General features: G+C 55.9%; 6 protein-coding genes across 6 annotated transcripts; 1 reads left to right on the top strand and 5 right to left on the bottom strand.

Moving 5' to 3' along the window:
- Window positions 1-89: 89 nt before the first annotated feature.
- Window positions 90-500, bottom strand: DICSQDRAFT_174073 (uncharacterized protein; the record flags this gene model as incomplete). Its single annotated transcript, XM_007369879.1, has 1 exon — window positions 90-500. One exon carries the CDS (start codon window positions 498-500, stop codon window positions 90-92), a length of 411 nt encoding a protein of 136 aa, XP_007369941.1.
- Window positions 501-929: 429 nt separating this feature from the next.
- On the bottom strand, window positions 930-2,513 carry DICSQDRAFT_174072 (uncharacterized protein; the record flags this gene model as incomplete). Its single annotated transcript, XM_007369878.1, has 2 exons — window positions 930-2,176; window positions 2,333-2,513. The coding sequence occupies 2 exons, from the start codon at window positions 2,511-2,513 to the stop codon at window positions 930-932; spliced, it is 1,428 nt and encodes a 475-aa protein (XP_007369940.1).
- A 772-nt stretch (window positions 2,514-3,285) lies between these two features.
- DICSQDRAFT_69687 (WD40 repeat-like protein) lies at window positions 3,286-4,222 on the top strand (the record flags this gene model as incomplete). The annotated part of the gene is made up of 2 exons (XM_007369877.1): window positions 3,286-3,474; window positions 3,722-4,222. Coding segments are annotated over 2 exons (690 nt in total), but the record flags the coding sequence as incomplete, so codon positions are not given.
- Window positions 4,223-5,768: 1,546 nt separating this feature from the next.
- Window positions 5,769-7,117, bottom strand: DICSQDRAFT_183273 (uncharacterized protein; the record flags this gene model as incomplete). The annotated part of the gene is made up of 3 exons (XM_007369876.1): window positions 6,785-7,117; window positions 6,141-6,590; window positions 5,769-6,087 (listed from the first exon to the last, which is right to left on the bottom strand). Exons 2-3 carry the CDS (start codon window positions 6,203-6,205, stop codon window positions 5,769-5,771), a joined length of 384 nt encoding a protein of 127 aa, XP_007369938.1. The 5' UTR covers window positions 6,206-6,590; window positions 6,785-7,117.
- Window positions 7,118-9,063: 1,946 nt separating this feature from the next.
- Window positions 9,064-10,077, bottom strand: DICSQDRAFT_69671 (WD40 repeat-like protein; the record flags this gene model as incomplete). The annotated part of the gene is made up of 2 exons (XM_007369875.1): window positions 9,064-9,532; window positions 9,671-10,077. Coding segments are annotated over 2 exons (876 nt in total), but the record flags the coding sequence as incomplete, so codon positions are not given.
- Window positions 10,078-10,250: 173 nt separating this feature from the next.
- DICSQDRAFT_174070 (uncharacterized protein) lies at window positions 10,251-11,347 on the bottom strand (the record flags this gene model as incomplete). The annotated part of the gene is made up of 4 exons (XM_007369874.1): window positions 10,251-10,304; window positions 10,360-10,523; window positions 10,576-10,669; window positions 11,075-11,347. The coding sequence occupies 4 exons, from the start codon at window positions 11,345-11,347 to the stop codon at window positions 10,251-10,253; spliced, it is 585 nt and encodes a 194-aa protein (XP_007369936.1).
- Window positions 11,348-11,696: the final 349 nt, after the last annotated feature.

Genomic DNA, 11,696 nt, shown 5'->3' with positions numbered 1-11,696 from the left:
AGTGTACGCAGGCACGCCGTTAATCATTGTCTCGATGCATATCGGCTGCTGGGCTTCTGGGTCGCGCACTGGTTGATCCTTTGGATCCTTCAACCGGCGTATACGGGAATCGTACAGCCACGCGTTTGTGAGGGATTTGGTAGGTGCGGTCGTGGCTTCCAATTGGAAGGACTGCAGGATACGCTTCGCATCGTATTCGATGGAAGACGGAACCGCCTCCTTCTCCTCGTCCGGGTCGTGAAGACGGGTTCAGCGCGCATGACGTAGAACTCGTCACGGTGGCCTTCGTCGTCATCCCAGTCAGGCTCATCCTCTGGAGAATCGTAGTCCAAGTGGTAGGCATCGTAATCCGACTCCGGTAGATCCACGTTGTCATCGACGTCGCCCTGGACCTCTCCAGGCATGTCCTCTGGACCGCTCTGTTGCTGTAGGATCTGCTGAGAGAGGCCGTCGGCCTCACCGTCCAAGTCGTCGGCGTCGACGATCCGCTGGGCGTACATACGGCCGGACTTGCCATATTGTGGACACTTTGGGTCAGTCGAAATATGACCCTGTCCACCGCACTTGAAGCATTTGACATTGGGGTTGTCACCCCCCGATGATCCGACGTTGGGAGGCGTTGATTTCGACTGTCCCTGTCGCGGTACCTCTTGACGGTGTGGTCGACCGTCCTTACGGAAAGGTTGCCCTTTCCGTTCCGGTCTCTGACCCGAACCGCCTGGTCGAGGTTGTGGGGCCTGTTGAGAAGGGGGTCGATCCGCTCGGTACTTCCCTTTGGAAGTCGAGCTATGGCGCGGCGGCGTCGACGTCGACGTCCGCTGTTGTGACCCATCATGCCCTCGACGCGACCTAAAGGAAGCCATTGCTTCCTCTATCTCGCGCGCGGCAGACACGAATGTCGCAAAGTTGTCGCGGCGAATGTGCAGGCCTCAGCTGATAGTCAGCTCGTGCTCAATGGAAGCGGGTAGCGCTGCTACAAACCGCTCCTTGATGTCCTGTTGAGTCAGCGGCTGGAACATTTGTTCCGCGTAATAGACCAGTCGGTCATACAGCCTCGATACCCCGCCCTTGTGAGGTTCGAATTGAACGCTCGCAAACTCGCGCGCTGCTACAGCGAACTGATCCGTTAGGATGAAACGGCGGTATAGTCCTATGATGGACTCGAGGTGTGACATGGGCCTATCTACTGGCCGTATCGGCGACGTAACCGTCTGCTGATACCAGACTGCCGCTTCACCCGTCAAGCACTGACGGGTGAAGGATATTCTCTGAATATCCAAGTCCTGTCCCCTCAGTCTGAGGGTGTCCAGATAGGACAAGAGATTCTCCAGCCAGACGTTGAAGGCATCGTTGTCGTCCTTTCCATCGAAAGGGTCGGGTGCCTTCAGTTTGATCTGCTTGAGGTACGGCGGTAGTGGTTCGTCGGGGTCTTCACCCAGACACTTGTCGAATATGCTCAGGATCATGCTGATCCCGAGACTGTCTCGGAGATTGGTGTGGTCAGGGCTCGCCGCTACCTGGCTCGGCGCACCCAGTAGAGGCAGCTGATACCCACCAATGGTGGACGTCGCTCCTACGTACGGGGCGGCCGAAGCGGCTGGATGCACCTGTGGTGCACTAGGCCAGTTGCGATGCCCACTTATCGAGCCCATATTCGAATGAACGTGAGTGGGCGGTGCCAACACGCTGAGTGCGACGTAGGGAGGGTAGGCCGCTAACGGCGATGATCTCGTCGGCGCGCGGTGGGCGTTATCCTGTCCAAAGTGGACGCTCCGGCGACGTTCTGGCTGGACCGCCACGTTGGTGACCCTAATCGTCGCGGCCGACTGTTGGTTCGGCGGATTCGGCGCGGGCGATCGGGTGGTTCGAGGTCCGTATCCTGGGGGATACGACGGTGGTGTCCTCGAGGCGAGGGTCATAGGCGACTCCCAACTTCCGGGACGAGACGCAACGCGGTTCGATTGACCCGCGATGCCCGCGTTCTGCTCGCGCTGGTCTCGAGTACGAGCCAGTGCGGCCTCTAACCGTTGATGAAATTCAGGGGCAGGGTTACTGTTCGGTTGAACAGTTTCCCCATCCTGTATCAATCCGAGGCCCATGTCCGGCAACTCCTGCAGTTGCTCGGTCGCCGTTTCGTAGGCTGTATTTAGTCGGGACGGTGACTCGTCCGCGACCTCTGCAACCGACGGTTGCGCATATTGTTGGTTCGTGGGTTCAGGTGGTGGTGGTTGCAATTGTTGCCCCGACTGCTATTCAGTAGTGCTCTCCTCCACTATCCTGGCGCGGCGAGTCGGATACGACTCTAGCATCCGTGACGCCCATTCGGGCGTACTTGCCTCTGGATCCAGCGCGTGGTTATGAAGCCACGTCGCCAGGGTGTGTACGCCCTCCATCTCGAGGTTCTCCGCCACGTAAGACAACGCCCTACGCGGAGACCATTCCTGGTCGGGGGCCTCAGCTATATACGCCCCAAGCTGGGCGGTGCGCCCTAAAATATTGAGGAACTCTTGCATCCTCAATTGCACGACCGGAGACCTCGGCACTGGTAGTGCATTGGAGGGCTCGTTGTCCCCATCCCCCGCGGAGTCTCGTACTGCTAACGCTCCTGCGTTACCAGCAGAGTTCCTATCTCGGTTGGACCTAATGGTCACGTTCCTTAAGGGGTTCGACACTACTGACATCGGGTTTACCCCACCCTGCGATATCGCCGGGCTTGCTCGAACCGAGCTATTCTCGGGAGCAACTTCCTGTCAGCGACTAGCAGTAGGCGTCGAACTACTTGCTATGTCCTCAGAGAACCGGCGGGTCCCTGTGGACCTTAAGGGAGCGCCGTTTCGGGGTGAGTCCGCACGTCTGCCAGACGAGCTAGGACCTCCGGGGATAGAGCTTCCTGACGAAGTGTCCGGGTCTCGGGGAGACCACCTCAGAGGCGAAGCTCGAGTCGAGCTCGCGGTCTCACGGTGTGTCGCGTGTGATGTCGAGGGTTCCGTCATGGTAGGTGCCTAACGCACAACACAATCTAGAAACCCACGTATTCGTGGTATGAAGTGTAAAAAAGTGTAATGTTTACGGGTGTCGCCTGATTCACACAAGTCCGAAGTACACTGAACCAATCTCTAGATTGAGAGGGCGTATACTATGGTGGACGTGGTGAAAGGCTCAGAAGCCTTCGCCACGTCGCGCGGATCCAGATGGATCAGCGCCGATCACCATGACGATCCAGATGTAGATACAAGATGTAGATTAACTACGTAGATAAGATAAGATAATGAACGATCCGTTACAACGATCATCCTGTGGGATGCCCGAGCTTCCTGCATCTCGCAAGAGTGGTTCGCCCACGATGACAGGGTCAATAGTCTCGCGTTCTCACCAGACGGTCGATACCTCGCGTCCGCAGGTGGCGAGAAGGTGGCAATCTGGGACATCAGCGGTAGCTCACACCAAGTTGCCACCCTCGAAGGTCAAACTTCCGTCATCGGCTGGTCGGGAGACGGTGCTTACATTGCATCCCACGACGTAGTACGAGTACGACGTGCGGCTCTGGGATGGACGCACATTCCAACCGCTACGCTTTCAATGCCCCAGCAAGCAAGCAATCATGGAGCCCCTGTTTTCACCTGACAGCCACTGGCTTCTCTTCCACGATTATGAGAGCTGTGGCGTTTGGGATATGGTGTCTGGCACATACCTTCCGCTCCCATTCGAGGGAAACTTCCAGGCTGAATATGCCTCAACAGCCGCATTCAGCCCAGAGAGCACCCACGTCGCCGTTGGATACCGTAATGGGAGGATCCGCGTTTGGGACATAGGGACAAGGCAGGAGCCTCTGCTCTGCAAGGATGACACAGGTGGCGTCACCGATGTGGCCTTTTCCCCGGATGGTCGGCTGCTGCTCTCAGCCTCGAACGACAAGACAGCGAAGACGTGGGATGCACGCACTGGTGCCCTGATCCACGTGCTTGAGGGACACGAGAATTGGGTGCCCAAGGCGCGCTTCTCCCCGTGCGGGAAGTATATCGCCTCTGCATCGTATGACGGGACGGTGAGGGTGTGGAGGACAAGCGATGGATGTTGCCTTGCGACGCTCTCCGACCACGGTGACTCAGTCTTGCACGTTACATATACTCCCGACGGGACAATGCTGTGGTCTGCAGCACGGAACGGGACTGTTTTGGGTCGCCGTGTTCAGGATTGCATGCCGGGCGAATCCGAATTTTGAGTAGAGTTGTACAGCGAATCGAATACACCCATCCCCGTGCATCCGATATGTCTGCATCGTGATGTACTATATATACATGTTCACCGGTTTCGATCTCGCATCAAATATTCCATGTAGCTTCGTTTACGATCCGTACAACTGTCGTTCCCGTAGATTTTTGCCCTACGTCTTGTATCTGCTTCATCACACACAAATCCTTTCTGATGATGCAGCGATGGATTGCACAAGCTTGCTCCATGTCGATCTGAGAAGTCAATTCATGCGCCAGAAATCTTTACGAACATACCGGGTGGAGAGCTTATACGATCCGACAGTCCTTCGAAATCGTGTGAGATAGCAAAGCCTGCAACTAGCAATGAGACATCATGAACGAATGTCATCGTTTCCTTCTCCAGTCCCGAGGCCGAGGGATCTACGACAACGGCAATCCACCGTTGACGGCGTAGCGTGCCTACGCGAATGCCATCAGTGGTCGTACAGCGCCCACAATGTCTTCCGCTTCCTCGATTAATGCGACGCGAAGCGGTCTATCCCGAAAACGTGCCCCCTCCGACCAGACTGCAAGCTGCGACGCCACACCAACGGCTTCCAGCAGTGGACAGGGCCCACAGTCCAGATCTCGCTCCCGTTTGTCGCGCTCCCTAACGGCGATTTACAGGACCTCTGCACCGATCTGCGACACGCGCGCGACGCTATCGAAAAACTCGGCCGGATATTCTGTGAACAAGACCACTCGCTGTCCTCTTGCTTGAGGCCGCGCGTGTTGTGCAGCCAAGGCACATGCGTTGCAGCGGATGTGGGGAAAATCGTCGGAAGGTATGTGACAGATGCATTCAGGAAGGATGGTGGTAAACACAGAACGAGTACCTATATTCGCAGAAACGTTACCCTAGTATAAGGTATCAGTCATTCGCCGTCATCAGACCTGTGACTCGAGCACTGCGGCGTCCACAGGGAATGCGACGACGAACTCACCGGTGAGAACATTGAGAAGCAAGTGCCAGGAAAGATGAATCCTTCAGACACCGGCGCGGTTGGACCTGGAATATGACTCACCTTAACTTCCCCGAGCATCTGCTATACGCTGTACGAGACCCCACCTAAGCAGATGCGTGTCAATGTCGAGTTCGCGACTGAAGAAGACGGTTGAGCTCGCCCAGGAAGAGTGACGAGAGCGGGCATGTGCAGAGAAAGACTCGTGCAAGGGTGCATTAGGCGACAAGCTACGATCGCGCGCAGCATTCATGGTTGTAGAATGAGAGGTCTGTCCAAGAACAGTGCATCACGACAAATACCGGCGATGAAACGTCCGGGGTAGTGGTAGAGCACAGAGATGTCCAAGGCAAAGAGCAGAGGGAGGGGTTTAGTCCGGGACGCGGCCCGCTTGTTAGCGCCTGGGAGCAGTCGTCTCCCCCCGACGCCCGTCGTCCCGCACTGCAACGTCGACTCGCTTCATATCGCTCGCTCTTGAATCTGCTGTACCCAAATCGGGACCTCTCCCTCCACCACCGCTGTCAGTATCTCGCTCTGGAGCATGCAGCCCCTTTCATGCAAGCTCTCCCAACGCCTGACAGCCGAGCGCAGCGTGTGCCCGACGTCTGCGTCCGGCCTCCGCAGCGGGCACACGCTGGGGAAGGGCGGTGATCGTCGGTAGGGCATAGGACGCGGCCGCGGGGGGAAGCTTGGGGGCAGGTGGTGGGCTGCGTAAACGTAAACCGGGTGAGGTTCGGAAGCGGCGGTGGTGAAAACGGGCAAGGCGTGCCGGACGTTGGGAGCGCGGATCGCGCTTACGGGTGGATGGGGCAGCGGGAGACGGGGAGCGGGTGGAGCGCCAAGGGAGGTATAGGCCAGGAGTGAATCCGTAGCTTCATCCGGTTGTGAACATGAGGTACGCGATATCCCCGCACGCCTGACTCACCAAGATATCGAGTGTGTATCCGCTACGGACTGCACGAGGTGAGCAGCAGGCGTTTGGCTGGACATCTTCTCGGCCGCCGGAGAGCCGCAAAGGAGTTCGATGGCCAATTGGGGTGGGAGACGCCTTCTCTCGCCGGAGCCACGGTTGATGGCGGGCTAGTCGTCGGAGAACTAATTGTCTCGTCGTGGACCGTGTCCGATCTGTATGTCAGGATAGCGTGGATGTGAATCAGCTCGGGTGAAGAGTGCGCGGTGTACGTAGATGACAGGGGGGGTATGTAGCGAGCACCATCTGGCATCACCCATGAGTGCCGCTCGTAGGCAGCGGTGTATCGTGGGTAGCCTGACGAAGTCGACGTCCCTTCGCCTGCAGAGACTTTGGTTTCACCTTCGCAGCGGATCGAGAGAGTGCGCGCGTCCGGGAGAACCTGGAGACGGTAGGTCTGTTGTCCTATGTACAAGTAACAATACATCAGCTTCCAATCACCGACTCAGAACGCTGGACTCCAGACACTAAGCTGAATTCGACGTCTGACTCCGCAAAAACGAGATCAATGGGTGTTTCGAGAAGAAGACGTCCAGCAGGGGAAATATGGGCAGGATAGGAAGATAGTAGGGTGGAAGAAGGCGAGAACGAGGACGTACCTGTTACGCCTCTTCCAACCAAGCGGCTCGTGCGCTATCGCCGTGATCTCCCCGGGCGCCACACCATTCGCGTTCGCCTGCCCGAACGCCCCCGCCATATATGCTGTAAGATTCAAGGCCGGTTTTGGTGCTGGGACGATCCTCTGATTTTGCAATAGCAGGGTTCATCGAGCGAAGGGAAGTTGGCCAGTCAAGCGCCACGTGCGGACCAGAAGCTGAAGACACGATGACCGACAAGGGCGTGGATGACATAGGCAGTTTCAATCTTTGCTGTATACGGTACCAGGTAGGTGTGTCGAGGATGGTCAGGGGAGCACCCGTCACAGCATTCGAGGGTGCTGGCCGCGGTAGAAGGTTGATGGTTGGAGACAATATGGCGTGGACTGTTGGCTGCGACTCAGGAGTAGTCTGTGCCGTTCCAAGGATATAAGAAGGAGAAGGTGCAGGTGAGAAAGGTACGTCTTCGCAAGCCAAAGGTGCAGTTGGTCGATCGCATCCCGTCCAGGCCACAGCTCCGGAGAGGGTAAATGACGCAAAACCTCCTCCTAGCTACCAGGGCCATCGGATTCCGTACCACGAGCGTGACTCAAAGCGATGTTCAGGATCCTTACACACAATGCCAACACATGAAAGCAAGAGTCGACGAGATCTACAAGCACATCGCACGTGTCAGTACGACGCATAGTATTGGCTAAATGCACGAGCCTCACCTTCCACCTGCTCCAAACATGACCTCTGACGACGGTTCTCGTATCCGGTTCGGGCAAGAAAGCAGATGGTAGGTGTGAGGCGATGTCCAAGCTAAAGCAGGCGAGCACAGACTGCGAGTCCCTGTCAGGTGCTTAAAAGCGGGCCACGTCCCGGGCCGAACGCTCCGGAGCTTTTGCCTTCGCCGTTGCTTGTCATGATCCACTGCGCTCCGACCGTCCTCTCACTCCACAGCTATGAGTCCTGCGTAACAGTGGGCGTGTCGCCTAACGCACCTTTCATCAGGCTATCTCCGGTCGCACATGCCCGCTCTCATCACTCTTTCTAGGCGAGCTCAACTGTCTCCTTCAGTCGCGACCCCGAAGTAGACACGCGGCTGTCCAGGTTGTATCTAAGAAAGCGTATACTGCATGGTCGGTGACAACCAAGGGGAGTACTCATATTCTGGGTCCTACCACGCCGGTTGCCTTTTCTGGCACTTGCTTCTCACTGCTCTCACAGGTGAGTTCGTCATTGCGTGCCCTGCGGACGCCGCAGTGCTTGAGTCACAGGTCTGATGATCGCGAATGACGGGTGCCTTATTCTAGGAAGACGTGGTCAATGTGTTCTGCCAGTGTAGGTACTCGTTTTACGTCCACGACCATCATACTTCCTGAATGCATGCAAGTCAGCAGCATCCGACACAGTCGAGTTCCCCCCTTTTGCTGCAGTCTTTGCGGATTATCTGACATCCCTTTTGACGATTCTCTCCGCACCCGTTGCAACGCATGTGCCTCGGCGGCACAACGCGCGCCGCCTCAAGCAAGATGCCAGTGAGTGGTCTTCACATGATTTTTTCGGCTGAATTGCTCGATAGCATTGCGCGGACATCGCAGACCCTTCGGGCCAACACCGGCCGCAAAGAGCGGAAAACCTGTAGGTCCCTGTCAGTGAGGGCGATGAAAGAGAGCGAGATCTGGACTGTGGGCCCTGTCAGCTGCTGGACGCTGTTTGTGTGGCGTCGCAGCTTGCAGTCTGGTCGGAGGGAGCACGTCTTCGGGATAGACCGCTTCGCGTCGCATTAATCGAGGAAAGGTCAGACATTGTGGGCGCTGTACGACCACTGACGGCATTCGCGTAGGCACGTCAGGCCGTCGACGCGGGATTGCCATTGTCGTATATTCCTCCGCCTCGGGACGGGAGAGCGAAACGACGAGGATCGTTCATGATATCTCAATGTTAGTTGCAAGCATTTTTCCCACGCGATTCTGAAGGACTGTAGGAGTAGATAGGCTTTCCACCATATATGTCCGTAAACATATCATGGCGCATGATTTGACTTTCGAGATGGACACGGATCAAGCTTGTGCAATCCATCGCTGCATCATCAGAAGGGGTTTGTGTGTGATGAAGCAGGTACAAGACGTAGGGCAAAAATCTACGGGAACGACAGTTGTACGGATCGTAAATGAAGCTACATGGAATATCTGAGGCAAGATCGAGACCGGTAAGCATATATACGTAGTACATTGTGATGCAGACGTATGGGATGCGCGGGGGACGGGGGTAGATAATTCACTGCACAATTCTATTCAAAACTTGGATTCGTCCAGCATAAAGTCCTGTACGCGGCGACCCAACACAGTCCCGTGCCATCCTGCAGACCACAACATTGTCCCGTCAGGAATATATGTAACGTGCAAGACTGAGTCACCGTGGTCGGAGAGCGTCGCAAGGCAACATCCATCTCTCGTCCTCCATACCCTCACCGTCCTATCCCAAGATGCAGAGGCGATATACTTCCCGCACGGGGAGAAGCCCGCCTTGTGCACCCCACCCTTGTGTTCCCCAAGCACGTGGATCAGGGCACCACTGCGTACATCCCAGGTCTTCACTGTACGGTCATACGAGGCTGAGAGCAGCAGTCGACCGTCTGGGGAAAAGGTTGCATCTCGGATCTGATCTGTGTGTGCCTTCCAGAGCAGAGGCTCCTGCCTTGTCTCCATGTCCCAAACGCGGATCCACCCCTCGTATCCAACAGCGACGTGGGTGCTCTCTGGGCTGAATGCGGCTGTTGAGGCATATTCAGCCTGGAAGTTTCCCTCGAATGGGAGCGGAAGGTATGTGCCAGACGCCATATCCCAAACACCACAGCTCTCATAATCGTGGAAGAGAAGCCAGCGGCTGCCAGGTGAAAACAGGGGCTTGATCCATGTCTTCTTGCTGGGGCTTTGAAAGGGTAGCGGTTGGAATGTTCGTCCATCCCAGAGTCGTATATCGCCGTCGTACTGTCGGGATGCAATGTAAGCACCATTTCCTGACCAAGTGCAGTCTTTAACGGTACGTGTGTGACCTTCGAGGGTGGCAACTTGGTGTGAGCTACCGCTGATGTCCCAGATCACCACCTTATCGTGACCTGCGGACGCGAGGTATCGACCGTCTGGTGAGAACGCGAGACTATTGACCCTGTCATCGTGTGCGAACCACTCTTGCGAGATGCAGGCAGCTCGGGCATCCCACAGGATGATCGTGGAATCATAGGAGGCCGTCGCTACCCATCGCCCGTCTGGGGAGACAACAAGTGCAGAGACCCACGAGTCATGCCCGGGTCTTCCAGCTACGCAAGTCAACCTCTAGCTTAGCACAATGGTTGGTGAATGAGGCTCACAGTATCTGGGCTCTTCTGCAAGCGACCAGTGCTCACTTTCTCTGGGAAAGCACCTTCTGAATTCCTCCATCCCAGAAATTGTCTTCCGCATATTCAAGCAAAGGCCACCATTTACTGCGAGTACCACACGATGGGCGGGGTATTTACTGAGGATCTTCTCCAGTGCTGCATAAAACTCCAGGTTTGCAGGTCGACGGCATTCGCGATATAGCTTGCTAACGTCATCATGCCGGAGGAACACAGTGACGGTGCTGATCTTCATTGCTACCGGACCTGCCAAGATTTCCACAGCGCGTTTGATCTCGTCCGTCGAAGCATCTATCTGCAATGTGAACGAGACCTCATAGGTCCCGTCTGATAACTGAGGGAGTGTGGGCGATGTTTCTAATGCGTGCGATGAGATTGCAGGGATTGTGAGAAGAATTGAAATACGAACGATGACGGTTGAGGGTGGGAAGCGAAGCGGGAGTCACCGGTGGACCTATCCCGAGCAATGATTTCGTGAACTCCTCGTCTACGTAGGGAAGTATCTGTTGGAAGAGGAGTCGAAGTCACACTCAAGAAACAACACGGAGACAACCAATCACAACACTCACATCCAACGTTCTCAGACGCAGTTGGCGAGACAGACTCTTTTGCACCAATGGGCTCGCTTCGCCTTTTTGTCTTATGCGCAGCCAATCGCATGTGAGGTGTTCGGTGCTCGGGAATGAGGCAAGGAACTGGAGGAAAGCGGTGCAAGTCGAGAATAAAACCCCTTTGATAGTCAGGCTCCCGATCCCGATCCCGGATAGCCTGCAGCAGAGTAGAGTGGAAGGGTGGCATGGTATTGGATTGATATCGCCCCAGATAAACGTTATATGACGAAGAGTAGGCAGAATAGACAGCAGAGGGTATGGAGCAAAATCCTTCCACCAAATCGACAGAGATCGCACGAAAGGCTGACGCTCGGGCTTCGCCTTGAGCACGTCACAGAGATCAAAGAGCTTTTTCCTGCTGCGAGGGCGGACGTCCGTGAATAGGACGAGGATGCTACGAGGATGGAGGTCGTGGCAGGTGAGAGCGAAGGCAAGCAGTATCTTCGTGTGATCAGAGCAGCGGTCGATGATGCCCTCGATGACCTCCACTGGGAGCGCGAGGGACTGCATGGTGGGCGGATTCGAGGGCGAGGGATGCGAGGAGTTCAGGAGGTCGTTGTTTGGAAACATGGGTGCGTTGAGAGCAAGTTTCGCTGGTGTGGAACGATAGGCTCTAGAGGGACTAGGGACGAGTAAGACAGCGTCTTTTGATCAGGCTGTGCCCATGGGGCGCAGTTTCTGAGTTTGACAGAGAAGACTTCGCATCCAAAGCATGGACTCCGCACTTCACCGCGTCAGTAGCAAGAAGTACTCGTCATCGCCGCAATCATCTCTTAGGAATCTCGTGCTGTACATCATTGCGTACATTGTGGACCGCCTCGACACTTCTGGGTACAGCAACACCGCGAAATTGCAACTGCGGCAAGTCTGTTTGTCATTGAATGCGCGGAACATGCACAAACCAGGCGGTGAATGCTGC

Source organism: Dichomitus squalens (assembly GCF_000275845.1).
Source record: "Dichomitus squalens LYAD-421 SS1 unplaced genomic scaffold DICSQscaffold_57, whole genome shotgun sequence".
Taxonomy (NCBI): Eukaryota; Fungi; Basidiomycota; class Agaricomycetes; order Polyporales; family Polyporaceae; genus Dichomitus; species Dichomitus squalens.
Note: the sequence above shows the minus strand (reverse complement) of the source record. Positions and strands in the feature narration are given on the sequence as shown.